Raw genomic sequence first — 26,297 nt, 5'->3', positions numbered from 1 at the left:
TCAGTGAGAAAAGTCCAGTCTGCCTTGGGCTTGAACAAGTGCACTGAAGTCTGGTTGAATGTCTGAGGTGGAGATGCGAAGGACAGCTGACAGGTGATCATCAGTGAGAGAGGATCTGTATCTGGATTTGTGGAACTTCATCACTGAGAATGTTTGTTCACATGTGTAGGTAGATCCAAAGAGAACTAGCATCCTCTGAGCATGCCTCCTCATGTGTGGAAAGTTCTCCTCTTTGAGAGAAGAGTAACAGTCCAGCAGTGATACTGACTTAAAGTGCTCTGCCAGTAGTGTATCAGACTGCAGGTCAATGAGTTTGAGCTGAACGTTGCTGGGTGTATTATCCACACTGCAGGTTAAGGGAGAACAAATCATGTTAATTTCATTCTCAACTGTTTTGAAGTCTTGAAATCGCTTTGAAAACTCACCATGCAGAGCTCCTAACATGGATGAGTACTTGCAGAGGTGTTTTTCTGACTTTTATTCAGATCTTTTTTTCCCCACACTTTTATTCTGAAACTGTTTTTTTCAGACTTTTATTCTGAAACTTTTTTGCCTGACTTTTATTCTGAAACTTTTTTTTCCAGATTTTTATTCTGAAACTTTTTTTTCAGACTTTTATTCTGAAACATCTTTTTTTTTAAAGTTTTTTTTCCTGAGTGGGGCAGTCCCACTCATATTTTTCATCTTTATTGAGAGTTACAGTGAAGATTTAGACAGGAAGGGTGGGTGAGAGAGAGAGGGATGACATGCAGGATATGTCCCCGGCCGGAATCGAACCGGGGTCCCTGTGGTTACATGGTCTGCGCTTAACCCGCTACGTCACCTAAGCGCCCTTCTGAAACATTTTCAGTTGAACATAAACTAAACTATTTAAATGCTGCTATTATTTGAGGATGCAAAGTTATAATGTAGCGTAGGCTATGGAGATGTTGTAGTTGATCCCAAAGTCTGTTCAAATCCAGGCAGCGAGACCAGCAGGAAAACACAACTAGATCTTCTATAATTCTAACTGGATAGCACTTTGTTTCCAATAGATAGATACTTACTTAGCTAGCTTACCTTTACTTATCAAATGTACATTTTGTGATATAAACGCAGTCTAGCATAGGCACAGCACATCGCCATAATAGCGATTTTTTTTTTATGCTTGTTGTAAATAAAAGTTATATGATGCATTGAAATGACGGCGAGGCTACCCCCCGTCAAAACGCAATTTCCCCTTTTTTCCCGATTTTGAGATGAGTTGCTCTTTTGCCTCCTAAACATGTTTTCTTTCATATTAGTGACAATAAAACGTCGACAAAAACACATTTGGTTGTTTATTTTACTTGATTGTGGTGCATGCGTCCGTAAAATCCTCATACATTCGCCAAAAGTTAGTACTTTACGCACAGCTTTACCGAAACGGCTGCTGTCTGAAATACGTCAAGCCTGGGTTTGTTTGAAAGATCTGTTTCTTGTGCTCAAAATGGCCCCCTCAAAAATGTACAACGCCCCTTGTATCAGCAACCAATCACTAAAATAGATAGGTTGCATTCTTTGAAAATACGCGATTCTATTGGTTGATGCGAAAATTCTCGAATCTGATTAGTTCTCGTGTCCCATGTGACGCGGAAGGATTGACTCAGTCGAGTTACGCAGAACAATTGTCCCAGTGGAGAGAGAGAGAGAGAAGTAAGACAAGAAAATATATGATAAGAAAACAAACATGATGAAACTTTCATGTTTCAAATTCGGCAAAAAGAAGCAGATGCAGCTCCGCTTGGCCAGAGAGAAGAGAAAGAGGAAAGGTGAAGTGGACGTGGAGGAAAATGTTGATGCTATTCAAAGTGCTTCGAAGGTAAAGATATTGCACAGTCCCTGCTCTAGCAGTGTTTCCTCGGGGCACCCCAGCACACCTGATTCAACTAATCAAGTATAAAGCAATTATGGTTTGTACTTGATTATTTGAATCAGGTGTGCTGGTGGTGGAACAGATCAAATATGTGGTGTGGCTGGGGGTCCCCGAGGAGAGGGTTGGGAAACACTGCGTATTGCAACAATAATATAATACTGTGATACTGAGGTTATGTATGCTACTGTAGGTGTGTAATAAAAGTACAAACCAAGCAACATCAAACAAACACTGCTCAGCAAATGACAGAAAGAATGTCACAACAAGAACACCTGTCACTGTCAACTGCTGTAATTATGCTGTCCATCTGTGTGTGTGTGTGTGTGTGTGTGTGTGTGTGTGTGTGTGTGTGTGTGTGTGTGTGTGTGTGCGCGTGTGTGTGTGTGTGTGTGTGTGCGTGTGTGGCTGGCTGGCTGGCTGGCTGGCTGGCTGTAGTTCTGTGTGCTGATTACATGGTGGTGCCAGAGGTTTGTGAGAGAGGGAGACACTTTCTATTCCATAACAGCCACTATTTGTAGCCTGTGTGCATTTCTGTTCAGTTTATGTTATTCAGTTATCAGTCAGGTGTTTAGGATGTTTATTGCTAATGGTTTGATTAGGTTTTGTGTTTGTGAATAGCAGTTTCAAAACAAACAAAAAAACATATTTCACAATACAAAACTTTGAGTCTGTTTTCCCGAAAATGGGTTTTTATGTGTTTGTCTATATGAGTTGCCCATTTTCCTTGCACCAAAACAGACCAAACTTTCCACATTTCTTCCTATCCATATTCTGCTTCTTTACACAGATTTATGAAACACAGGAACGTACGTGAGAGTGTGTGTGTGTGTGCGTGTGTGTCGTCTTGATGGTGAGTGATTCATGCGGGGGGGGGGGGGGGGGGGGGGGCTGGGATTAGGTTTAATTTCGGACGCATCATCAGTTGTGTTCCTCCAGGTCATGGGGTGTTTCGGCCATCACACTATACACCCTCGCCAGAGGTGGCCAGCTCAGGGGGATCAGCCCCGAACTTGCGTCAATCCTAATTCGTCATGAGAATGGCTGACGTCTCATGAGACTATGCAAGGCAGGGGCGTCCTTTTCCCTGAGTCAGGCCTAAGCTGACCGCATACCTTCTGGTTGGCTACTTCAGGGCCCAGCAGGGATCTTTCCTTCTCATAAAAAGCCACTGGCTGCTTCTTTCGGCTGCTTCCGATGCAGCTTTGACGGCTGAACGCAGGCTTTGGCCTCTGATTCCCAGGTCTGTAAACAATCTGGTGGTAGATCTTGCCACAAACCCTCTGCACCCCACCTCCACTGGGCGGACTTCAGTGTTCCAGCCGCGGTGTTGTGCTTCGGCGGCGAGCTCAGCATAGCGTAGATGTTTCCGCTCGTAAGCTTCATCCACTGCGTCCTCCCAGGGTACGGTTAGTTCAATGATGTACACCTTTTTTTGAGAAGGGGACCAGAGAACCAAGTCAGGTCTCAGGGTGGTTATGGCGATCTCTTTAGGAAACACAAGCTGTCGTCCAATATCAGTCAGCATCTTCCAGTCGCGGGCCAACCGTAGCTGGCCTCGCTCAGATGGTGTCGAGCTGCTCCTGGTAACCTTTGCCCCCTCACGGACAAAGGTAATTGCCTGTTGGTGGTTGGATGCTGATGGCGGTAGGGAGTTGGTGGCAGCTCGTTTGTCCTCCAGGGTGGATGCAAAGATCTTCAGGACTTGGTTGTGACGCCACGTGTAGCGTCCTTGGGCGAGACTAGTTTTGCACCCTGAAAGAATGTGCCTGAGGGTGGCTGGCGTGGAACAAAGGGCACACCCCGGGTCTTCACCATACCACTGGCCAAGGTTAACTGGTGTTGGAAGGACGTCGTAGGTAGCTCTGATAATAAAGCTCAACTGCCTCGCTTCCATGGCCCACATGTCCTTCCAGCTAATCTTCCTCCTCTCCACACTGTCCCATCGCGTCCACTGTCCCTGCTTGGCAAGAGAGACTGCCTTGGCCCATCTTCCAGCCTCCTCCTGATGGCGTACTTCCTCCACCACCATCTTCCTCCGTTCTGGTGCTGTGGCCTTACTCCAAGCAGGGCGAGCAGCTGTTAGCCCGAAGCCTCCTCTTCCCTGCTGAACATACCCCACAATATCAGCATGTTTGAGGGCTGCTGTTGCTTCCTCCACCGCTTTGGCTGGTGTCCATTTGCGCCCGGTTGTCAAGGTTGGTGCGTTGTTGCTCACCACTAAATCTCTGGATTCATTCAGTGTCATCTGGAGTCTTGTTTTTGCACACTTGAACTCCTCTGTGAGACTGGTGAGGGGCAGCTTGAGGATGCTATCTCCGTAGAGACCTATGGTGGTAAGGCATCGTGGAATTCCGAGCCATTTCTTGATGTAGCCTGTGACTCCTCTTTCCAACTTCTCTACGGTTGAGATTGGGACCTCATACACTGCGAGGGGCCACAGCATCCGTGGTAGGAGTCCAAACTGCAGGCACCAAGCCTTTAACTTTCCAGGTAGCTGTGTTTTATCGATGGACTGCAGGCCACTGCTGATATCTTTGCGCAGTTGTAGAACCTGGTCTTTGTCCTTCAGGCTTGCATCATACCACCTGCCAAGGCTTTTTACAGGTTGCTCAGACACTGTTGGGATTGGATCATCGCCGATGAAGAATTTCAGGTCAGAGAGCACTCCCTTCACAATTGAGATGCTTCGTGACTTGGATGGTTTGATCTTCATACGGGCCCAACTGATGTTCTCTTCCAGTTTTCTGAGCAGCCTCCTGGTGCATGGGACGGTGGTGGTCAACGTTGTAATGTCGTCCATGTAAGCTCTGAGCGGAGGGAGACGCTGACCAGAGTCAACTCGCTGTCCGCCTACAACCCATTTTGAGGCTCGGATGATGACTTCCATTGCCATCACAAATGCCAGGGGTGAAATAGTGCATCCCGCCATGATGCCTACTTCCAGGCACTGCCAAGAGGTGGTAAAGTCAGAGGTGGTAAAGTAGAACTGCATGTCTTGGAAGTAGGATTTAACCAGGTCTGTGATGGTGTCCGGTATGTGGAAGAAGTCGAAGGCAGACCACAGGAGTTCGTGGGGCACAGAGCCAAAGGCATTGGCAAGGTCCAGAAAGACGACGTGAATGTCCCGTCTCTCCACCTTTGCCGTTTGGATCTGGTGCCAGATCATGCTGAAATGTTCTGAGCACCCCGAGAATCCTGATATTTCTGCTTTTGTACAGATGTGTTGATGTATTTGTTTCTTCTCAGATACTCGGCCATCCTCTGTGCAATGACACTAAAGAAGATTTTGCCCTCAACGTTTAGCAGGGAGATTGGACGGAATTGGCTAATGTTGACTGCATCCTTCTCCTTTGGGATGAGGACTCCTCCTGCCCTGCGCCACGCTTTAGGTATTATCTTCTTCTGCCATGCTGTTCTCATGAGCCTCCAGAGAAACCTCAGGACATCTGATGCGTTCTTATACACCTTGTATGGGACTCCGTTTGGCCCCGGGGCTGATGCCGTTCTTGCTCGACGCACTGTGTTTTCCACCTCTTTCCAGGTTGGAGGGCTGATCAGCATGTGGTGTTCAGGGGGGTCGATTGGTGGGATATCAGAGGGAATGGTCAGATGTTCATGCCGCCTTGGGTCAGAGTGTGTTTCTTTCAGGTGATTTTCCAGGTCTGTCTTTGTTGTTTTTAGAGCTCCACTTTTTTCCTTTGTGAAGATACTTTTAAGGAACTTGAAGGGATCCTTATAGAACCGTGTTCTAGCTTGTTCTTTCTTCCTTCTACGTTTCCGGAGGTTCTCTGCTCTACGGAGGGATGCCAGCCGTGATTTGATGTCGACTTGAAGTGCGTTTATGCCTTCCCTTTCCACTCCAGAGGCTTTTTTCCACCGTTTCCTAAGTTGTCTTCTTTCTAGGACGAGGCGCTGGATCTCCTGTTGCCTCCTGGAAACGGGTGCAGTTGGAACATCTTTCCCGCCTTTCCTTTCTTGCACTCCAAAGCGTTCTGCCCCATACTGGTAGATGATATCCCCCATTCTCTCCAACTTCTTTTCCACTGTCCCTTTAAGTTGCTCAAGAGACAGGGTCAGGTCAGTATTGATAGTTTCCCACAGCTTCTTATCCCCGGCACCAGGCCACTTCACATGCAGTCTATGCCCTGCTAGTCTCTTTTCGGCTACAGGTCTAGGGGGTTGGGTCGGTTCTACCACTGTTGTTATCCCCTCTGTGTTTGCTTCCTCCACGACAGTGGTACTGATGTACTGCAAGCTATGGTTTGCGTCCAGTTGCTGTACTTCATTCGACTTATTCGATTCCTTTCGCAGAAAGTAACCAACGCGAGGCCTCTGTCTCTCCTCTGTCAAACACTTCATCTTTCCTTGGTGAATTCTCAACCCCCGGTAGGATGTATTCTTCCTCCAACCACAGGGACATATCTGCTGTTCGTGGCCCGTTGACGTGGCTGTAGCTGGGGCAACTGTTGTGGCACTCTCTTGCACTGTGCTCCCGATACTCATAGTCGTTTCCGGTCCAGGGTCTGTTACCATAAAGTCAGCCGATGAGTCATCTTCCGCCCCCGCTCTCGCAGACTCTAGGGGTGTTCTCTTTTGTTGTCTTTTCGTAGCTATAGCGGGTGAATCCAACATGTCAAAGACATGGGAAACTACAAGCATGGGAAGCTAGCCCATGCCCGTCCCAGTGGGGTCTATTCCCTCCCGTCAGCTGTCTCTCCATGCCGCCACAAGGACTTTCCCCTGTCGTCAGCTGATCTTTCTCAGCGGTCACTGGACTCAGTGCCCAGTTACTCAGATTTATGAAACACAGGATAAGATGTAAATTCCTTTGTGCAGGTACGTACGTGAGAGTGTGTGTCGTCTTGATGGTGAGTGATTCATGCGGGCGGGGGGGGGCTGGGATTAGGTTTAATTTCGGACGCATCATCAGTAGTGTTCGAGAAACAAACGAGAGTTTGATGATATATCATTCATAGCCCTGTTTATAGTACATTTTATACCAACACCATGGCAAAATAGATTTTTTTATGACTATGGACAGTATTTCCTGATGTATGGGCTGATACGAGGACATAGACACAATCTTTCATGGAAAAAGTTTGTTTTCTTATGTGTCAACATAAATAAAAAAAATAAAAAAATATGTTGACATATGATGGTGTGAGTGATCCTGGAGATTTGGGTCCAATTAGCATCTAATTTGCATAATAAACATAAACAATAATACAATTCAGAAAACTTGCAATATATTTTCCTTAGTTGTTATGTACATAACAAACTGGGAATGTGTTCATAGTGATATCTATTTTCTTTCTTTGTTTTAGTCTAGGCGAAGGTAGCCTCGCCTAGACTACGATAACCATCTTATTATAAGATAATAATAAGATGGTTATCATAATTTTTCAAATCTTTATTGATACGTTATTACAGAAACAGTAAGTGACATTTTCCGAGAGCGAAATCTGTTGTGGTATTTAAAAATGGTGGTTAAGGGTGAACTCTGAACATAGGATGACGATGTTGTGACGATTTCCATTGACCAATCAACGGTCTGCAGCGTCACACGTCACACACAGCCTGGCAAAAAGTACCTCTCGCTACCCCTCTGAAACAAGAACTAAAACGGCCCGGCTAGGTTGGCAGTGGAGAAAGCAAAACAAATCGGGCTCACGCGGTACGGCACGGGTCGGCACGGTAGTGTAAAAGCGCCATAACATAGTCACGCACGCACATACGTAAATTGAAAATAAAATTGTCGCCTTCAAAGTAAAAGCAATGCAATTGTACTGGACGCATTGCCTACACTTATTTACATGTTATTTCTATTATTATGAAAAACCTTTTTTACCTCACACAGGGCCTGCCAGGGACAGCCATAGGGCCGCATGCGGCCCGGGGGCCGTACAATGCCCAGGTCTGGGATAGATCATTTACATGAATCAGATACTGTAGTTCAAAAGTAAATGGCCTGATCCTCAGAATTTGATGACATCCTCACAATGGTGCATGAGCCCTGGCAATTAATTCCCTATCATTACGATCATGTCACACTCATGTATTTACTATAAGTGTTCCCAGCAACATGGAGGAGCTGAAGGCTGGTGCATGGGCAAAATGTATTATTTTCTTTCATCTTCAGAATCCACATTTCAAAACCTAAAGGGGTGAGTTAAGAATGCTTTGTAGCTAATAGCACATGGAAGTATTACTGTCGACAACCCGGACTACAGTCTGCTGACTGAATTAGTTATAGAGTGGACTTCAAAGTGCAGCAGCCTGCTCTGCAGCCCAAGCAAAGCTAGCTTCGTAGATCAAGCCACTGCAACTTCTCAGTGTAAGCTACAGTCAGCTCTGCAGTGTAAGCAGCGGGTGCATATTCAATCTGTGATACAACGTGCTTCTCCTCCCTGGGTCCTCCCTCTGTTTACTTTGTTATTCAACAGGTTCCCTGTGTATGCTGGTGTTGGGTCTCTCCACATCCTCCTGCAGCTGCCCTGTCAGCTGAGGTTGTAGGGATCCATCCAGTCTGCTCCCTTTGTAGGTTCCCAACCTAGCCAGCAGATCCAGATTGGTTCCTGTTCAAGTCCAGAGCCCTTTGCTGTTTTCAGTCCAGAGTCTACTGCCTGTGACTGCCCTGGGATCCAGTCTGTTCCCTTTTGTGGGTTCCCTATTGGTGCTTTTCCACTACAGGGCCAGCCCGGGTCGACCCAGGCTGGCCTGCTTCTTTGGCGCTTTTCCATTTGTCGGGTCGGGTCGGGTCGGTTCTTTAGCTACCCTTCGCGAGCAGGAACCTTTTTGCGAGCAGGTACCTTTTTGCCAGGCTGCGTGTGACGTGTGACGCTGCACACCGTTGATTGGTCAAGGGAAATCGTCACAACATCGTCATCGTATGTTTTCACAGTACACCACTAACCGCCATTTTTAAATCTCACAACAGCGTTGAACAGCAGAGACTACTACTTCTTACTGTTCTTACTGTTTCTACTATTCTTACTACTTCTAACTATGGACACGTCTTCGAGTTGGGCAGTAAACGAGGTCCAGGCCCTCGTCTGTATTTGGTCCGAAGACCTGGACTCTAGCGTTCGGAATGAGAAGATCTTCCAGGCAATCTCTCGCCGTTTGCTGGAGATGGGAGTTCTATCTGAGGCTGTGGAGTTCTATCTGAGGCTGTGGAGACTCAGTCCAGAGACAGTCCACTTCTCTACCTTTCCAGTCCCCAGAACCCTGTCTACTTTGGGTTTCACAGATACCTCTTTAGTGAAGTCCACAAATTGGACTCAACACAGAGGCCGGCCTCATAGTCCTAGCCATTAAGTTCATTTTCATCTGATCATTCCTGGTCTTGTGCTGCCCTCTTGTAACATGCTCTGGTTATGTCTTCTTAAAACAATAGCCTATACAGTAGCTCTTATACAGTGTATTACAAAACATAGATTGCCCAACATTGTTGGACAGTGGGCACCTTACTGAACCGAGAGAAGCGTGAATCCTAAGCAACCTACCTAATAGTAGGAGTAGTCTACATTGTTTGAAGTAGGCTACAATACAGCACTGGGTGTCTGTGTGCTGTTCGACTGGAGAACCGTGTTTGTGCATAGGTGAAGTTATGGGTAGTGGTCATTGATAATAATATATGAGGTAGTGATACACATTTTCTAACACTTTTTCTGTCTCTCTTTTAATATTTTTAGATGTCCCACTGCATAATGTTTCCAAATTACAACACGATCCGTGATTTGTCAATGAAATACTGTTTTGACCCGAATATACAGTGTATATATATATATATATATATATATTTGATGATGATACAAATATTTTTTTCAATAAAAACATAGTTTTATTCAATGTCAATACAAATAAACTGATTATCTTTATTAAACAAACTAACAAGGGGGATATATATATATATATGATGATGATGATGATGATGATACAAATATTTTTTTAAATAAAAAATAGTTTTATTCAATGTCAATACAAATAAACGGATTCTCTTTATAAAACAAACAAACAAGGTTTGGTCTTCAAAAAAGTCTTTAAAAAGGGGGGTCGTTATAATCAGGGTCGTCTTACATTTGAGTCATTACGGTAATAATCTCCACCTTATACGGAAATGTTGCATCAGCATTGGCGATGAAACGGACTCGTAACATCCGGGAGACTTTAACACCGGCAGGGGAGCCGCACATTCACATTTACTAATAGCCTTCTTCAAAACCGTACCGATTAATCTAGTTTAACGTTATTTTTTTCGTATTATTCATCTACAATGACGGAAGAAAGTATGTCAGAGAAAATGAAGGAGTTGCACGTGGACGAAGGGAAAAAGGTGATTTGTTTATGTCCACGTTGCCATCATCACATCACGAGTGCATGCTGGGAGGCACTGGCTAGCTCGATAGCTTCATGGTTCTGACCTCTCATCTGCAGAATAATGTCAGCTTCTCCAACTGGCCAAGTTATATGTGTTCCTCGAATGTACTTTGTGGATAACCCTCGCACTGTGAAGTTACCAGACTGTAGAATAATTGTTGTTAGCTAGCCAGCTGTCATTGTCATCATCTAAGGTGACTAGGTATGATATATGCTACTACTAAGGTGACTAGGTATGATATACTACTACTAAGGTGACTAGTTATGATATACTACTACTAAGGTGACTAGGTATGATATGCTACTACTAAGGTGACTAGGTATGATATACTACTACTACGGTGACTAGGTATGATATGCTACTACTAAGGTGACTAGGTATGATATACTACTACTAAGGTGACTAGGTATGATACACTACTACTAAGGTGACTAGGTATGATACACTACTACTAAGGTGACTAGGTATGATACACTACTACTAAGGTGACTAGGTATGATATGCTACTACTAAGGTGACTAGGTATGATATGCTACTACTAAGGTGACTAGGTATGATATACACTACTAAGGTGACTAGGTCTGTTAGGCCTACTACTAGCTAGCTAGATGAATTAAATGAACGTAAGATAGCTATAAATAAATAGTAGATGGGTTGTTTGTCATAGTCCTTAGGCTAGTTTAGGCTTAGGTTAATAGTCTTCCTTGTATGTCAGCAACACTTTTGTCAATAGTGTGCTCAAGACTCTCCCATTGTTGGGTTGGGCTTCACTGTGGTTATTGTAAACACATTTCTGACTGATGTAACTTCTTTCAGACAGTTTTTTAAATGTATTTTTAATTCACTCTGTCATTATCTGAATTCTGCCCAGGGCAAAGATGGAGGAAAGAAGAAGGCTAAAGGTGGTGCCGGAGACTCCGGTGGCAAGACCGAGGTGAGTAGATCAGGTGCCAAGAGTTGGAACAGTCTTGATGCATGCGTTTTCCAGGTTTACTATATTTAATATATTCCAACTGGACTGCTCAAGTCCTCTCCTCTTCAGAGGGCCAGTGTCCAGGCTTTTGCTCCACTCAAGTGATGACACACCTGATGCAACAAACAACAAACTAAAGTTGAGTCAGATATGCTGCTGCTTGGGTAAAGTGAAAGCCCCTCTGCAAATAAGATAAGGACACCACTGGTGTAAGCTAAGCTATGTAGTGAAATCATTGCCTCCACCTATTCAACCATTTTAGCACAGTCTTGAATGGTAGGTACTAGGTAGGATACTTTGTCAGTTTTCAGCTTTTTTTACATGTTGATCTTTGATTCTTATATTCTCTGGGTTAGGAATGAACAGGTGGCAGGAGTCACACATCTAGCAGGTTTTCTTAGCCATTTGTGAAGAAGCTAGGGATTGTACTTGAACTCACTCTAATCACTTCCAAAGACACTCAACAGTAGATCTTGTTCACTCGTTCAACTCTCTTCCTTCCTACCCAGCTGTCCCCGCCACCCCAGTACATTGAGGAGCGCCTTAGCATGTACACCAAGCTGAAGGCAGAGCATGATGCACTTATGGCGGAGAGGGCAGAGAAAGACAGCAAGCCAATCAAAGTCACTCTGCCTGATGGGAAGGTGGTGGACGCAGAGTCATGGAAAAGCACCCCTTACCAGGTGGCTTGTGGGATCAGGTGAGTGTTGACATTTTGGGCATGACATGACATGTACCAACACAGATGGACACAGATGGGGGGGGGGGGGGTGCAATCGGGAATCGAATGACATAGGACGACTTAGTGTCGTAGGAGTCAATCCCCTCGGCATCCACAATAGGGGTGCTTCGGACCCCACATACATACAGTTGTGAGCTCCACTCGGCCTAGGCGTAGGTTTGATTCTAAATGTGGGGGAAACAGTAATGAAATGCAGAATCCAGCTTTGGGTGGAGGGTGTGGAGGTCTTCTTCCAGGACAATGTGACCTGTAAGCGCAAACAAAACACACAACTTGGTAACAGAAGGGCAACTAGATTCTTCAGCTTTGTTTAGTAAAAGAATTACGTGACCTCAAACAGGTCAACCCTAACCTCAAACTTGATGAAGCTAGATGGAAAATGCATTTGAGTTGTTTCCCTTATATTAGAATAGTTTGGCAGTCTGATCATCAGACCTAAATAAAAGTAGTAGCCATTCTAATGTCAATGATATAATATCTTACATTAAAACATGTCCATCTCTGGGGCGCTTGGTGGCGTAGCACACTAAGGCGTCAGCCATGTAATCGCAGGGTCCCCGGTTCGATTCTGGCCGTCGACATATCATGAATGTCATCCCTCCTCTCTCTTACCCATCCTTCCTGTCAACCTCTACTGTCTCTATCTCTCTCTCTCTCTCTCTCTCTCTCTCTCTCTCTCTCTCTCTCTCTTTCTCTCTTTCTCTCTCTCTCTCTCTCTCCTCTCTTTTCTCTCTTTTCTCTCTTTTCTCTCTCTCTCTCTCTCTCTCTCTCTCTCTCTATATATATATATATATATTTTTATTTTTAAAGTCACATAACAACGGCATTCTCCCTTTACAGCCAAGGCCTTGCTGACAGCACAGTGATTGCTAAAGTTAACCAAGCTGTTTGGGACCTGGACCGACCCTTGGAGGAGGACTGTAGCCTGCAGCTACTCAAGTTCGATGATGAGGAGGCGCAAGCTGTAAGTCAAACTTCAAATATGTTAATACTTTGTATTTGGTAATAACAGCCACTTATTTATAAGTGTTTAGATGGAATATAATATGACTACAGTATTGTTTCATAGTGGATGAAGTGATGAGTGAACCAGAGTTACCTGAGAAAGCTAACAGATAAAGGTGTTTGTTTGGGAGAACTGCAGAAGAGGCCTTTTTGATATTTCGATATGAGACCAGTGGGTCAAAATGGGGGTACATAACGCACTTGGGTGCATGAACTACAGTGTGTACAGTCCTCTTTTCGTTGGTCAAATATCTCTTCTGACATACATTCTCAGTCAGATCTATGAATTATAGATCGCATCTTTCAAACCATTGGGAACAAATCGGTCAGAAAACAAACAGGGAGGGAGGACTCAAGTGTCAAGAAGAGTGTTGCTCTTGGCCTCAGCCTCCATTCTCCTTCTCTCTCTTACCCCTTTGTTCTTCCTCCCCATAAGGTGTACTGGCACTCCAGCGCCCACATCATGGGTGAGGCCATGGAGAGGGTGTACGGGGGCTGCCTGTGCTACGGGCCCCCCATAGAGAATGGCTTCTACTACGACATGTTCCTGGAAAACGAGTGAGTTCTGAAATCAATCCCTGAATCGCTGTCTTGGTCAAGCTTAATTTTAAGGCTGCATTTGACAACCAATATGCAATATGACAACCCTAGGGTACATAAAGGTTGCAGAGAAATAGGAAATGTTAGAATAGGTATAGCATAGCATAGAGTACAGCACAGTGTTTTATTTGTAAAGTATAGTATAGTGGATAGTGTAACCAGCTCCTTTCCCTTCTTGTTTGTTTTCTTTTTTTTTTTTTCCTAGCACCAGGGGAGCCCCCCCTCCCAAATTTCGTTGTTTGGTACCTGTACTATATCAATGACAATAAAGACCATTCATTCATTCATTCATTTGGTCTGAACTTCAAGGGTTGAAGGTTGTCATTCTGGTCGGTTTACGATGATGGCAATTGCTTTGGCAAGCAAACGCATGTTGTAGGAGGAAAAGTCGTCAAACATGATGAGTTACCTTGTTTGAGCTGGCATCCATTGTCCTGCCTGCTCGTTTATTATTACCCAGACCATATAATTGGCACGTAGGCAAAATTAACGCTAAACATCACTGGGGGAATATTAAGTTTGAGAACATGACAAACTGAAGCTTGGCAAGCACGTTCACGTTCAAGTCATTTTAGTATTTCTTGCCTGTAAACAATTTCCATTTGACCTTTCCTTGAGCAAAGGTGTGTTTTTCTGCTGCTTCAGCCAGCAAAAATGTGAGGGAGGCTGTCAAATTAATTCCACACCCTCTCTATTGAAAGTCATTTTATGGTAATGGTATTCAGAGAGATTGTTTCTCAAGTTCGTTTTGCCGGCCCTCGGAACAGGTAGTTCAGCTTTCTGCGGTGTGATTTGTCACCTCTCTTTACTAATTGGTGGCTTTATGTTACCCTCTGTAAACTCTTGAGGTTCAAGGTCCTCATGTGTATTAATGAACTTACCTTTCAGCAGCATGCAAGGAGCTGCTTAGACCATGAGGTTGCTTATTTCTGGAACATATTCTTAAGCTATGATGAATCATTATTAATCGTGATTAACTACAGCAAATCATGCAGTTAACTCAATGTATCATTTGACAACCATAATCTCTCTTCATTCTGTCTCTCCCCTCTCACTCTCTTGAGCCTCACTCACTAAATACAGTAGTCTGTTGAATGATGTATATTTTTTATCACTCATTGCTTCTTACAGGGGTGTGTCAAGCAATGACTATCCAGGTCTGGAGACCTTATGCAAGAAGATCATTAAGGAAAAGCAACCCTTCGAGAGGCTGGAAATCAAGAAAGAGACTCTTCTGGAAATGTTTCAGGTAACTGTCTCTCCCTCCTGAGGTATCGGAGGGATGACTGTCCCCCCAAATACTCAAGCATCCTTTTTACCCAAATGGCTTTCACGGGAGGCAACTGTTTACATAGATTTTGAAGACAAGGCATCAATGATAACTGTAATATGTAAAACGGAATGAGACATCATCCATCATTGGAAGTTTTGAATACTGCACCTAGTGATTATGTGGTGTGCACTACATTTTAATTTAAACTTAAACTCCCTGTTGGACAATCTCTATTTTCTCAAAAACATTGTTAAAGACAGGGTACTATAACAGGGTACTGTAAAATGTATGCCACGCAGAAGTGTTCACCCTAAAAGTATATACTACAAAATTCAACACAAAATCCCTGAATTTGGGAAATCTGTTTAATATGTATTGTTGCTTTATAATTACATGTCATCGGTACGAACTAAATTAAGAAATTAATAATCTAAAATCTTCTCCTTTCCTTCCTTTCCTTTGGCAGTACAACAAGTTTAAGTGCAGAATTCTGAATGAGAAAGTTACCACCCCGACCACCACTGTGTACAGGTCAGTCTCCTGCATGTTTAGACAGGAGTCACATAAGAATCTTCAATAGCCTTCAATAGTTAGCTGAAATGCACCCTATGCAGAATGCATCCGTTGCTTAGCTCAGCTTCCAGCACTGAGAGATGCTTCTGGTTCCCAGGCAGTAGGTAGCCAGCCAATGAGCCACACCCATGCAAGTCGCAGGTTACACGCCCACAGCAAATGGTAGATGCCAGAATCCTCCTGAACATTTTGGAAAAACAAATGCAGGCAGAAGGGCAGAGTCTTGGCAGGTACAATGCATAACAATAATGCCAATGCATCAAAAGTAATAATTCAGCATGGGTACTTCGGGAACATTTCAAGGGGTAAAAGCGATATATTGTACCTTTCAAATCGGTACTGTCCAATTACCTTTTTTTTGCTTTGCTCCCAACATGAAAACACTACATCACAGACTTACTTGCTTGAGGGCACAGCTAATGGGTACAGATAATGGGTACAGCTAATGGGCACAGCTAATGGGTACAGCTAAGGCATTTGTATTGAATGTATTTTTCATCCTGTGTGTGTGTCTCTAGGTGTGGCCCCTTGATTGACCTGTGCAGAGGGCCCCATGTGAGGCACACTGGGAAGATCAAGGCCCTGAAGATCCACAAGGTGAATTCTCCAATGCCATAACTTAGCAGACAGACCCAATTAGACAATGCAAATATGTGCAAATATTGTGCTATAAATGCTGCACTGTCTTATTTTTTCCAAGGTTTTGAGAATTCAGCAATAGTAGGTTAAAAATACGCTGCTTGATATTTGTTCTATGCATAACAACAAGTTGCTGTTTTGGATACTAGATACATATTGAGTGCAGCTACACCACCGTTGCATTAGAAAACTTTCCAAAAACTACTAGCAAGGTCTCCGCAATGAATACGGTTAAAATGTTAAATGTTTTTCACTCCAGGTCCCCAGAAATGATCACCGTCCCTCTAGAACTGACACGCGTTCACATACAAATTCACTGAAGTGGAATGGAATAACAAGCGTGATTTATTCCGTAGTTTCCTTTGCCCTTATTCTGTTAAATGCCCTTATTCTGTTAAATCTTATTCTGCTAAATCTTCCGACTCCCAGGGAGTTGCCTTACGTCTACTAAGAGTACTAACACTGCTTCAGTGAGAGGTGTTGTAGTTGGCTGTGTGGCCAGAGGCTCTTCCTCCTAAGTGACCAGAAGACACCACAGGTTTTAGATGCTGGACAGTGAGAACTCTAGGGAGACGCTTCCCTGTGTTCACGCCCCCCTCAACAGTTGAAAAGCCTAGAATTGTGACTACTATACTATACCCATTGCATTGGTGCAAACTTTGGCTATTTCTCGTAATAGTCTCTGATAGTTTGCTCCCAGCCTTTATGCCCAACCCTGGATGAGCGAGGTGTGCTCACCATGGCGAAAGGAAGGGGGGTTGAGGGCAATCACCTGGGGAGAAACACAGGAAACAAACAGAAACACACACACAACCACACTGCGGCCGTAACAGCCTTCTAATTCCACGAAGAGGAGTGTAGGAAGGCACACTTGGGGAGAAGGGGTTGAAGCAGAAGAACAGTGGAGCGTCAGAAGTAGAGCCAGTGCTGTAGCAGCAATGATGTACCCTCACTGTCTCTGCAATGCCCTGAAGGCACACCAGAGAAAGAAACAAGTGTTATTGGAGTGAGGGGTTTGAGGTGCACAGGTTGAAGTTGGCATCACAAGATGATTTATCTTCATATTCCCATCACAGCAACATTGAATGCTTCAGACCAAAGAATACGCAAAGAGTTTTGGCTAAGAGGGGGGAAATAAAATAATAATAATATGCAGATTCATGAATCTTTTTATGAATGCAGTGCGTCTTAGATTCTGTTATTGTCCCCTGAGGGTTCTTCGAAGTCAGCTGTCTCCCCAAGAAATCATCAAAACCCTAACTCTTTTTACTGTTCCTCTCCAAACCTGCACTGTTACAGAGTTCCTCCACATACTGGGAAGGGAAAGCGGATATGGAAACCCTCCAGAGGATCTACGGAATCTCATTCCCGGATCCCAAGATGCTAAAAGAGTGGGAGAAGTTCCAAGAGGAAGCTAAGAATCGAGATCACCGCAAACTGGGTCGGGTACGTGCTATGTACAAGTGTACGATGTCGTACAAGCACGCTGAAAAGCACATGTAAATGGTGGTTGGTTGTGACCAGTTTGTAATGTATATTATCCAGACTCGGTACTCTGTAAAACTCCAGCCCTGTCGCCTCTCCCTAAAACGCTCCGTTTTCAATTTGGGTGGTTTAAGAGGTTTAGGTGTCGTCAGCGAGACCTGCTCACGTCATATTCATAAATAAGATGTTTACACTGGCTAGAACATTTTAATCAAATAAACCAATAATATCATTTGTCTAGGTTTTACATCCCTCCTGTTTGAGTCAGCACTTGCATTGCACAGACAGTGACAGCCCCTGGTCGGTACAGATGTCAGCCCAGACTAGATGAAACTGGCCATTTAGAATGTTGTGGTAAAATTCAGCAAGTCTTCAGAATACAAAGGCAATAAAATGTTATCTTGCTAGCACAGTTTTGCTAGAAAAACAAGCCTACTGTTAGAAGAGTCACTAACAATGTTTACAAAGCTAGCTCCAAAGTAACTAGATGTATGTAAAAGCATAAGTCCACACAAGAGACACTGTCTCAAGTCTTTCTGTGGTGTCAGGCTTGACAGCAGGGCTGGGAGGACTTGGCAAAGGGGCCGACACTAAAGTTCTCCTGGAGACGGGGGTTTCACAACAGAGTTATTTCACAGGCACATAGTGACTACTGTTAAGGAGCGGATTTATTTATTTGTATTTCTGTTTGTACCTCAAAGTTTATTTTTATATTGAAAGGAAAGGGGGGAAAAATCTTCAACCTGATAAGTGGCAGAATAATCAACAGAATACTTAATTACCAAAATACTGAATAGCTGAGCCCTATGCCAGTCTCATACCAGGATCTGGGCAGCGGTGTGTAGCGAGTCATGAGGCCTCTTTGCTCTTTGTAAAACTATAGTGCCGTCTGGTGAGCAGTGAAGACGTAGGGAGGGATGGATGAACAGGGAGGAGGGTTGGGGGGGGCTGGTGAGAAGTTGGAGTATCCGATGTTAGTCTTGTTAATGTGCCATCTGCCGCCGGATAAAGACAGTGATTGTGTGTGGAACATTTTGTCAGTGCAGAGGGGAACCGGTAATAGTTAATGTGTGTTGTTTGTTTTCTCTCCTTTTTACTTCAGATTTGTTAGACTTTTCAGTGTAGCAACCAAAAGGGGGGGGGGCAGATGAGAAGACAGAGCAGAGAAAGGGGTAGTGGTGGTCTAGTGGATAGTGAGTTGGACTTGGGATCGGAAGGTTGTGAGTTCAAATCCCGCCTGAAGCCACACCACTACTAGTGTGCCCTTGGGTAAGGCACTTAGCCCTCAGTTACTCCAGGGGGAATGTCCCTGTAATTCGTAATTGTAAGTCGCTTTGGATAAAAGCGTCTGCTAAATGGCAAAATTATTATTAAAATTGAAAGACGTAGCCTATGCCTCTAGTGACGTAGTCTATATAGTGCCGGAGTCTGTGATGTTTTCGCTGCACCACGCTCTGGCCCCTTGTCTCCTCTTCCTAACACTCTCACGCCCTCTCTGCTGTTCTCCAGGAGCAGGACTTGTTCTTCTTCCATGACCTGAGTCCAGGCAGCTGCTTCTTCCTTCCCAATGGATCCTACATCTACAACACCCTGGTGGAGTTCATCAGGGTAAGTGGGGCCTGTCAGATCAGAACCTTCAAAATATCACAACTCTGAGGCGGTATAGAGAAGCAGAGCACTGTTGTCAGAAACCCTGAACAACCCCCAAGTAAAAATAATTCTGTCTGAGATATTGACCTTGTGAGATGCAAGACATGCTTACAATGTTACACCGCAGCCAGTTAGCTACCTAGCTTGTGGTTATTTTCTTTGTCAGTTGTAGGTTAGTAACTATGTCATTGTTAAAAACAGTGAATGATTTGTGGATATGTTATGCTACACACAGCTTGCATGCAGTTTATATTTCCGATGCAAAAAAACTCCCCATGGAAATATAACTGGGGATTTTACGTTGCAATCAAGATGGTGGAATGTTTGTGATTTTGTTCTGGGATTTTTACATCCAATAAATTACAGTTCGTTCTCCAATAATGAACAGTCTCTCCCATTAAACACTTACCTGACCGCCAACATTACTCCTGGCTGGGGCTCAGTTGATGACTTATTTAATGTTATCCCTAGTGGCCGTCCAATCCTGCTGATGCTATTATTGGCTACAGTACCATTATACCAGTAGATTATACACACTATGTTTCTACAGTACCATTATACCAGTAGATTATACACACATGTTTTGCTTCGCAATTTGAAACTGCAGCAGAATAAATTGAAAATGTGGTCTACAGATGCTCATTAGTTATAACCTTTTTTTTTGTTTCCTTAGCAGAAAAAAACATTTATCAATACCCTGTACAAGAGAAAATAAAAGAATGAAGTAAATAAATAAATGAACTCAGCTAGGTAGCGATTTGATAAATTACCTAAAACTTGCCTCAGTAGGCCCCTGCCCCCAGCAAAAAAAAAAAGAAAACAAGAAAATATAGTTGAGACTTTGACCCCAATTTCATCTCCCTCTTTGTCTCTGCTTTCTTCCTGCCCTCAGAGTGAATACAGGAAGCGTGGCTTCCAGGAGGTCGTGACCCCCAATATCTACAACAGCAAACTGTGGCAGACCTCTGGCCACTGGCAGCACTACAGTGACAACATGTTCTCTTTCGAGGTGGAGAAGGAGGTCTTCGCCCTTAAGCCCATGAACTGCCCTGGACACTGGTACGCACACATGCCTTCAGGAGCTTGTAGAGCCCTTTAGAGTTGGATGTGGCACCTAACCACAGTTATAGGATCAGTTCAACCACACCAGTGGAGGTAGAAGTCGGAGGACAGCCTCATTGTAATGTATGGAAGGGTATTACCTCCTGACCCACGCCCAATCTTTATCTTTACCTTAAGTATGGTGTTCACATAATGGGACATAAGGCAGCATAATGGACCTCGGGTCCTCAGCTCTGGAGGGCAAATTAGTCCTGGGAAAGCGCTTTTCAAAGAGGTGTACACAAAAACACCTCAGGCTATCACATCAAGCAGCTTCAAATCGACATATAAAAGCCTTAGCAGCTGCCTTCACCTGTCCCCTGTCTCCCCAACCAAAACAGCCTGATGTTTGACCACCGGCCCCGCTCCTGGAGGGAGCTGCCCTTGCGGCTGGCCGACTTTGGCGTCCTGCACCGGAACGAACTTTCAGGGGCGCTGACCGGCCTGACCCGCGTGCGCCGCTTCCAACAGGATGACGCCCACATCTTCTGCACCATGGAACAGGTGAGGCTCACTCTGTGGCGTGACACTCAGTCCCATGTATAGTTCTCTCTGATACTGTTTTAATATACTCTTGACTCTTTTGTTGTCTCCGTCCTACAGATTGAGGAGGAGATCAAGGGCTGTCTGGACTTCCTGCGTACTGTGTATGAGGTGTTTGGGTTCACCTTCAAACTGAACCTCTCCACCCGGCCTGAGAAGTTCCTGGGGGAGCCTGAGGTCTGGGACATGGCAGAGAAGGTACGAAGTCGTGTAGAAGCAGCAACTGCCAACTATTTTTAGTGTGAGATGCTTAATTAAGTAGTCAAGCTTTCGTCTGTACAGAAAAAGTATACCTTCAAGCCATTTGCTGTCCTCTTATACATGCTGTGATTTCCTTTCTGAATGAAGCAACTGGAGAACAGTCTGAATGAATTTGGGGAGAAGTGGATTCTCAACCCTGGAGATGGCGCTTTTTATGGACCAAAGGTAAGAACAAGAACAACGCTGTCACGCTTCATTGATAACGATACATTCAAACAACAAGACCATGTCTCTTATACTTGTATATACTCTGTTTTGTCTCATCTTGTAGATTGACATTGAGATCAAGGACGCCATTGGCAGATACCACCAGTGTGCCACAATTCAGCTGGATTTCCAGCTACCAATCCGCTTCAATCTCACCTTTGTCAGGTACAACTTTGGCTTTCAGGCTATTGCTTGTTCCTTTGAACGCTCTACCTCCAGAATTTTAATATTTTTATTTAGCCTTTATTTAACCAGGTCGGTCCCATTGAGACACAATGATCTCTTTTGGGAGGCAAGCCTGGCCAAGACAGCAGCTTAAAACTTCAAGTTTCGGGACTGTGTTTGTGTTTGTGATCAAGATGATATAGGGGAACTCTCAGAAGTCTGCGGCAGATTGATCAACTCTGGTTATTCAAAGGGACAATAGTGACACTGTGTGGTTGAATTAGAGAAGAGATCTTTTCAGACTATTCTGGTAATGAATGTCCCAGCATGATCTGATATTTTCCCCATGTTTTGGTAGCCATGACGGAGATGACAAGAAGAGGCCAGTGATGATTCACAGAGCTATCCTGGGCTCAGTGGAGAGAATGATTGCCATTTTGACTGAAAGCTATGGTGGGAAATGGTAAGCATTAACTGATATTCTTGAGTTCATTGTATCATGACAATAGGTTGTGATTCCCAGTATCCATTCAGTAAAGGCATGATCTGTATACTTATTCAACTGATAAATGTAGATTTGATCACTGTTGAGTTGACAGTGTATTTAGTTTTTTCTCAATTTTAACAACCCCAATGCTATGGTTGATCTGAGTGCTCCAAATACCACTCCAAAACATTGCTGTTGGCATCTTAATCCAACAAGTCAATGGCAGACAGCAACTGTGATGTGTTGATTATGTTCAAATTGGACCTCAGTAAACAATGAAATGTGCTGACTATTCCCTCCAGGCCACTTTGGCTCTCCCCTCGTCAGGTGATGGTCGTACCTGTGGGACCCACCCTGGAGGAGTATGCCCAGAAGGTAAGTCTGATGAATACCATTACTGATAGTTAGAGCCAGTTTGTAAACTCTGAAAACGCGTTCAGTCAGGACGCTCACAACAGTTTTTAACGATTAAATAAAATGTTATGAAAATGGTAATACATTTAGCTTGGCATAATTGGATGGCTCCGCTCTAGACAGCCCAGGCTTATCAACCCCCCCCGGGAGGAAGGCTACAGACAGAACGACTGAGCTGGTGTGGTGGGTGGGATGAAATTAAATACAAACGTACTCTCATAACCAGTGCAATATTCACTGTTGATGCCATGGTGCATTAACCAGCTGCGTCTACGGAGGCAAGGGGTTTAATACCCACCCCCCGCCGCTGCAGCGGGGTACACCTCAACGCTGCCGGCGCAGGTGTGAAGTGCTGCCGAACGCCACCACAAGGTGGAGAGAAGAGCTGTGAAGGATGTTTCAAAAGAGAATCTTATCAGATTGGCAAAATCATCGTCGGTCATTGCCTATGTATGCACACCATATTCCCATTAAGGTCAATATTCGGGTTAATGTGATAGTCCAAATAAGGTGTTTATCTGCTCTGTGGCAACTGAAATATTCAGTTTACATGTCAATTGGCAATTGGAATCTCTGGCCACATGGAACCGCGTATTCAGGTACACTGGGCATGCGCGTACTCTGGTAGACCTAGAAAATGGTTCAAATATAATTCAGACAGTACCGTAAAATAATAGAAATTCATTCATTTTCATTCATTCGGTAGTATTGTCAACCCCCGATCAATCTTCTCTCCACTTACATTACATCTGCATCCAAGATATGGCATGTATACGTTATTCATATTCATATGTAAATGTAGGTTGTACAAAAAGAGCTGATGCATAATAAATGTTATGATTGTTGAAGTGCCTCTTGCTAAGATGTTTCTAAGACGATAAATAATATCACAGCACTGGTTTATCAAGTGTAATGTGGCTTGCTATGCTGTCCCTAACAACAACAAAAACCAGGATTCCTTGCGAATCGAGCATGCACAGACGTAACTGAATGTTCCGAAAAGGGTCATATTCTGATTAAGCTGTCACAATATTCTGATTCAAACAGGCCAGGGGTCTTATTCAGAATATTCTCCAATTGGAATATGGCCTTAATCGGGTTCGGTACGTGTGACTCTTGCCCAATCGGGATATTGAGCATATTCCGATTAATACAGGAATATGGAGTGCATGTAAACGCAGTCAGTGTCAGAATCGGGACAAATAGCCAACATGCGAGGGTGCTCAGATCAGATTGACATACTGACAATTATGCAAAACTCTTGTGATCAGAGCTGTTTATACAGTAGGCCTTGTGTCATTTAGCTGAGACCCGATCATTTCATGCTTTTCACTCACACTAACCACTGTTATTCTCCTGTCAAAAGTCACCAATGGAGGAAGGCAGTAAAACAGTGAAAATATAATTAGTTTTATTCTCGTCATCGCATATGAAGTGCAAACTGTAAACGTAAACATCGTGCTCAATGATGCCTCTGGTTGTTTTCACGAGGTGAAGGACCTGAAAAAAACAACAGAGAAAACCACTCCAATGCTGTCATCATCACACCGGTGGCCTATCACCTGACTGACAGCTGTAGCGCTGACATAGAGTGCCCTACCTGAAACAACTCGATGCTCAGATCCTTCATTTCTGTTGGGAACTCATCCAGAAAGCAGGATCACAGACTTGGAAAACTCATTGATCCTGCTTTCTGGAACATCCCCCTCTCCTTAATTTGGTTGTTGATTTAAAAATGTTTCGTCAGATACGACAGGAGTTCCACAGTGGCGGGCTTATGACCGATGTGGACTTGGACCCGGGTTGCACACTTAACAAGAAGATCAGGAACGCACAGCTGGCACAGTACAACTTCATCCTGGGTGAGCGTTGCACAACACTGCACCTCTGCCCCAAAAATTATCAAAACACAGAGTCCTATTGGCTGACTGTGGTTCAGTTCACAGTAGTGCTGAGCAGTATACCGAAATGTTGTTTTTGTTCGTCTTTTTGTTAGTTTTTCACCACTTTTTCTAAAGAGATATCAAATCAAGCATGAGATGTGTAATGTTGTAGGTTATATTTATATAATAAATTCATTCTATATATTCTATATATATATATATATATAACATGCACTCAACCAATCATGCATCATTTAACAGCCTTAGTTAATTTTATTTTTCTCCCTCTCCTGGTTTGGTTGGAGCAGTGGTTGGAGAGAAGGAGAAGACAAGCGACACAGTCAATGTGCGTACCCGTGACAACAAGGTTCACGGCGAGCGCAGCGTGAAAGAGTGTATGGAGCGTCTGCAACAGCTGAAGGCTTCACGGAGTCGGAACGCTGAAGAGGACTTCTGAGCCCTTTCCAGATCTCACATTGTCTCCTACTCTGTCAATGGCATCTCAAATAGCAATTCAAAGAGCAATTATGTTGATACTGAGGAAATGTACAGTGCCCTGCTTAGGACAGTGAAGCATTTTCTTTTGGCTGTACACTCCAAAAGTTTGGATTTAAAATCAAACAATTCCGATAAGGTTAAAGTAGAGAATCTCAGCTTTTATTTGATGGTATTTGTGTACCATTGGTTTCACTCCAATTGTTCTTCCACGTTGGCTGCACTCCAAAGGCAAACGCAAAGCCTAGAATCAAATACAAGACATTGAGACAAGAGACAGCTCTTTTATACCTGCACAAATTACATGACAGAACACCGCTACCAGAAACACCTGTCAAGCCAATTGTCCCATTACTTTTGGTTAGCCTGAAATAGATGGGCTGTGCATGAAAAGTGTAACCTCACAGCAATTCTTTGTAAACTTTTGGAGTGTAGAGCCAAAAAAGCCAAAAGAGGAAAACATGCTTCACTCTCCCATTGTGTACGCAGGACACTGTACATGCAACGGCCACTTGCCCCATATTACCTGACTGATTGTGTCTGCAAACTGTATTTTTTTTTCCTGCCTGGAAATCACATAATCCTTCATTCTGTAGGTCTTCTATTCAAAACAAATGCATTATTATTATTCATTTGGAGGATAAAGATTTGGACAACTTCCTCATCACTCTGTAAGTTCTATCTGGTTGTTGGTTATTCAGGATACTGTTACTTTAAATTTTTACACCCGTTGGATAACCTCTATAATGTAAACTGATTTAAATCTTTGCCTAATGTATCTCAATTCCGAAAAGGGACACAAGATGAAAACGTTTAAGTCATGTTTTAATGCAAACACATAATTGTATAAGAATTTTGAAAACGCGATAATAAAAGATTTATTCTTGCATTGTTTGGTTTATTGATTAACTGAATGCACTTATTTGGCAAACTACATTTTGTCTAACCGTTTCGTTTTACAAACACGTAATAAAAACTATAAATAGACTATTTTAAGTATTTCTTTCCCCTGGACCACTTAACACATCATATTGGGAATAGACATTTATTTATGTGAGAGAGGATTTGTTACTCTCCCTGCCTGTAGCCTACTTGTGATTTAGTCCAAAACACCTAGGCCTACGTTGTTATGCAGTTAATATTCACTTTTACTTTCGTTTATTTAGCCGCACTTGGTTTTTGTTTTTGTTTTTTTACTTTCGCTTATCTAGCTGCAGTCTCGCCACCCAGTAGCATTGTGTCGTTTACACCCGTTTGTTGTTTATTCTCAAATTAAAACAACAGTCTACGACTACCCAAAAGAGCAAGTTGTAGCGTATAATTAGACGTTCAGATGTTTTTGAATACCCCGGTCTTGGACGAGATCTTTCATCTCAGGTGAGCGTTTTTCATTATATCAGTTTCTGATTGAATCAGTCCTGATTGAATCAGTCAATCCTATTATATTATCTGCTAGCACCCGGTGAGAGCCGCAACAGACGAAAATAAACATTTGAACTTTTTTCCGTATAGTAGCTGTTAGTAGTA

At 43.7% G+C, this 26,297-nt stretch overlaps 1 protein-coding gene across 2 annotated transcripts; it reads left to right on the top strand.

Annotated features, from left to right (window-relative positions):
- Positions 1–1,709: 1,709 nt before the first annotated feature.
- Positions 1,710–25,826, top strand: tars1 (threonyl-tRNA synthetase 1). Of its 2 annotated transcripts, none has more exons than XM_080532100.1 (19): positions 1,710–1,840; positions 11,146–11,208; positions 11,757–11,947; positions 12,830–12,953; positions 13,431–13,552; positions 14,726–14,843; positions 15,334–15,398; positions 15,959–16,037; positions 17,379–17,525; positions 19,074–19,172; positions 20,107–20,273; positions 20,657–20,819; positions 20,919–21,056; positions 21,207–21,284; positions 21,391–21,491; positions 21,850–21,954; positions 22,281–22,353; positions 24,140–24,254; positions 24,584–25,826. In XM_080532100.1, the coding sequence occupies exons 1-19, from the start codon at positions 1,712–1,714 to the stop codon at positions 24,730–24,732; spliced, it is 2,226 nt and encodes a 741-aa protein (XP_080388226.1). In that variant the 5' UTR covers positions 1,710–1,711; the 3' UTR covers positions 24,733–25,826. The 2 variants fall into 2 exon arrangements, with proteins under 2 accessions (XP_080388226.1, XP_080388227.1); XM_080532101.1 differs by lacking the exon at positions 1,710–1,840 and adding an exon at positions 10,080–10,229.
- Positions 25,827–26,297: the final 471 nt, after the last annotated feature.

Source organism: Nansenia antarctica (genome assembly GCF_963989245.1).
Source record: "Nansenia antarctica genome assembly, chromosome: 5".
Taxonomy (NCBI): domain Eukaryota; kingdom Metazoa; phylum Chordata; class Actinopteri; order Argentiniformes; family Microstomatidae; genus Nansenia; species Nansenia antarctica.
Note: the sequence above shows the minus strand (reverse complement) of the source record. Positions and strands in the feature narration are given on the sequence as shown.